We start from the raw sequence: 1,898 nt of genomic DNA on the forward strand, positions 1-1,898 counted from the left end.
TATATCGAATCAAGGAGCTCATGGGCTTAGACCTTGTCGATCAACGTACCCGAAAAAAGAATATCGCCGAGGACGACGAACGCGTTGGCGCTCGTCTCGATCTGCGGTGTGCACACGTTGAGCTCGCAGCTACGGCTCGATGCAGCTACTAGACACTGAGGAAAGACTCTACCGAACGTAGTCGGAGCCTTGGAGTGTAAAAGCCGTGCTGCCGAGGGTGAACGTAAGCGGCGGAAACGACGTGTGGTCACACGACGAGCAAGACACGTGACCGACGTCGCAGCCGTCGAGGGCTGGGACGACTGCACAGAGGCGAGCGACCATGGACGCGTACTCTATGTGCGGGAGCAGCAGTAGCGACGTGCCAGAGTCGAGGATCGCCACGGTGGCGGCGCCTACATCCGGATATGCACAACTTGTCCTCGAGTTTGGGTCGAATCAACCAAGTCGTACGTTGAAGAGAAACGTCGTGCACGCGGATGCCGCCTAATCGGACGCCCCAAAAACCATCTACGCAGTGCGTCATGGACTCGTTCGAGCGTCTTGACGACCTGTCGACGGCGCGTCGGCCAGCGGAATCTCGTGCCACGTCGCGTTGGGCCCGGCGAGGGCGTCGTCGACACCTATTCGACTGTCATAGCGACAAGCCATGCGAGTATTCCGACTCTGTTTACCATGCAACAGCAGCTGCGACGGGATCAGAGAGGTCGGGAGGGGGCTAATGTAGAGCGAGAAGATCTCAATCTCGAGCGCTTCCAAGAACGTTGGCGCCGAAATCGAAGCGAGTGGGGGAAACCCGAGACCGACAATGCCTTCGGATGCAAACTTTTGAATAGGGGCGTCTTGCGTCGTGACGCTGCCCATGCGCAGCAGAGGCGCATGCGACGCGCCGGGCAAGGCGACGGTGTCCGAGAAGACATCGCCCGCGACGGCACCGCTGCCATAAAAGGCTTGGAAATGATACCTCTCGTCGGCAAAGCTACAAAGCAATCAGTTTTAAGGTGAAGAAACCATTGGTGTACGGGGACGACGCCGATCGGTTGTAGCGAGCAGAGCCCGAACACGCGGTGCAGTCTTGGCTGGGGACCCACACGTCGCTAGAATGAGATTCTGAGAGCAACGAATCGAGCTGCCGACGCAACCTCGAGCCCGTGTCGAAGATGACGCGGAAGGTCTGGGGCGGCGACCCAATGTGGATGCTGCCGTAGAATTGAAGCTGGTCCAGGTTCACGAGTGGGATGCGGACTAGTGTAGTGAGGCATAAGCACGTGGATGGTGAAGCGCCGCGCACCGAGCGGACGGGTCGCCGAGGCGAGTGCCCAGGAGACGACCAGCGCAGCACGCATCGCGCCGTCAGTCAATGAGGATTTAAAAATAGGCAGCCCGATCGCTAGACGGCGCTCCATCATGGCCGCTTGGAGGTCGTCGGATGGCTGGCAGCTCCAATAGCGTTCGACCGTCTCTCGTTAGCGTCTCTGTAGTGTACTAAGGCGCGGTTGAGGTACAATGCAGGGTCGAGCGGAGATGTGAAATCGTTCGAGGTATTTCATCGTGTAAAGAGGACGAGGGCATGAAGACTGAATTGACTGAGAGATACACTAAAAAGGAGCCAAGCGACAGCTCACGCCGCCGTCTTCTGCAGCACGGGGTAGGTCGCGATGGTCGCGACGCCACAAATGTTGTTCTTCTGGGCAATCTTGATGTAGCCCTTCTCACCCCAATGCGTGCTCCACGAGTTCTTGACCTACGTCCTCCAACGTGAGCTTCTCCTTGTCGGAGAGATTCGGAGGAACGTACGAGCGTGTACTTTTCGCCATTGTACGTCGTGTAGCCGACCGCCAGCACCGAGTGGTCGAGGTCATCAAGGCCGCTCTTGCACTCAATGTCGTTGTAGTAGC

General features: G+C 58.0%; 2 protein-coding genes across 2 annotated transcripts in view; both read right to left on the reverse strand.

Annotated features, from left to right (window-relative positions):
* Nucleotides 1–26: 26 nt before the first annotated feature.
* On the reverse strand, nt 27–1,346 carry SPRG_15475 (hypothetical protein; the record flags this gene model as incomplete). The annotated part of the gene is made up of 8 exons (XM_012355629.1): nt 27–129; nt 173–395; nt 454–510; nt 552–623; nt 675–979; nt 1,023–1,097; nt 1,143–1,245; nt 1,292–1,346. The coding sequence occupies 8 exons, from the start codon at nt 1,344–1,346 to the stop codon at nt 27–29; spliced, it is 993 nt and encodes a 330-aa protein (XP_012211019.1).
* A 275-nt stretch (nt 1,347–1,621) lies between these two features.
* Nucleotides 1,622–1,898, reverse strand: part of SPRG_21558 (hypothetical protein) — a gene marked incomplete at both ends in the record, with an annotated part of 1,694 nt that continues 1,417 nt past the window's right edge. The window contains 2 exons of the mRNA XM_012355630.1: nt 1,622–1,744; nt 1,798–1,872. Of these exons, the coding sequence (XP_012211020.1) occupies nt 1,622–1,744; nt 1,798–1,872 (198 nt within the window). The remainder of the gene's footprint in view (nt 1,745–1,797; nt 1,873–1,898) is intronic.

This window comes from Saprolegnia parasitica (genome assembly GCF_000151545.1).
Source record: "Saprolegnia parasitica CBS 223.65 unplaced genomic scaffold supercont2.277, whole genome shotgun sequence".
Lineage (NCBI taxonomy): Eukaryota > Oomycota > Saprolegniomycetes > Saprolegniales > Saprolegniaceae > Saprolegnia > Saprolegnia parasitica.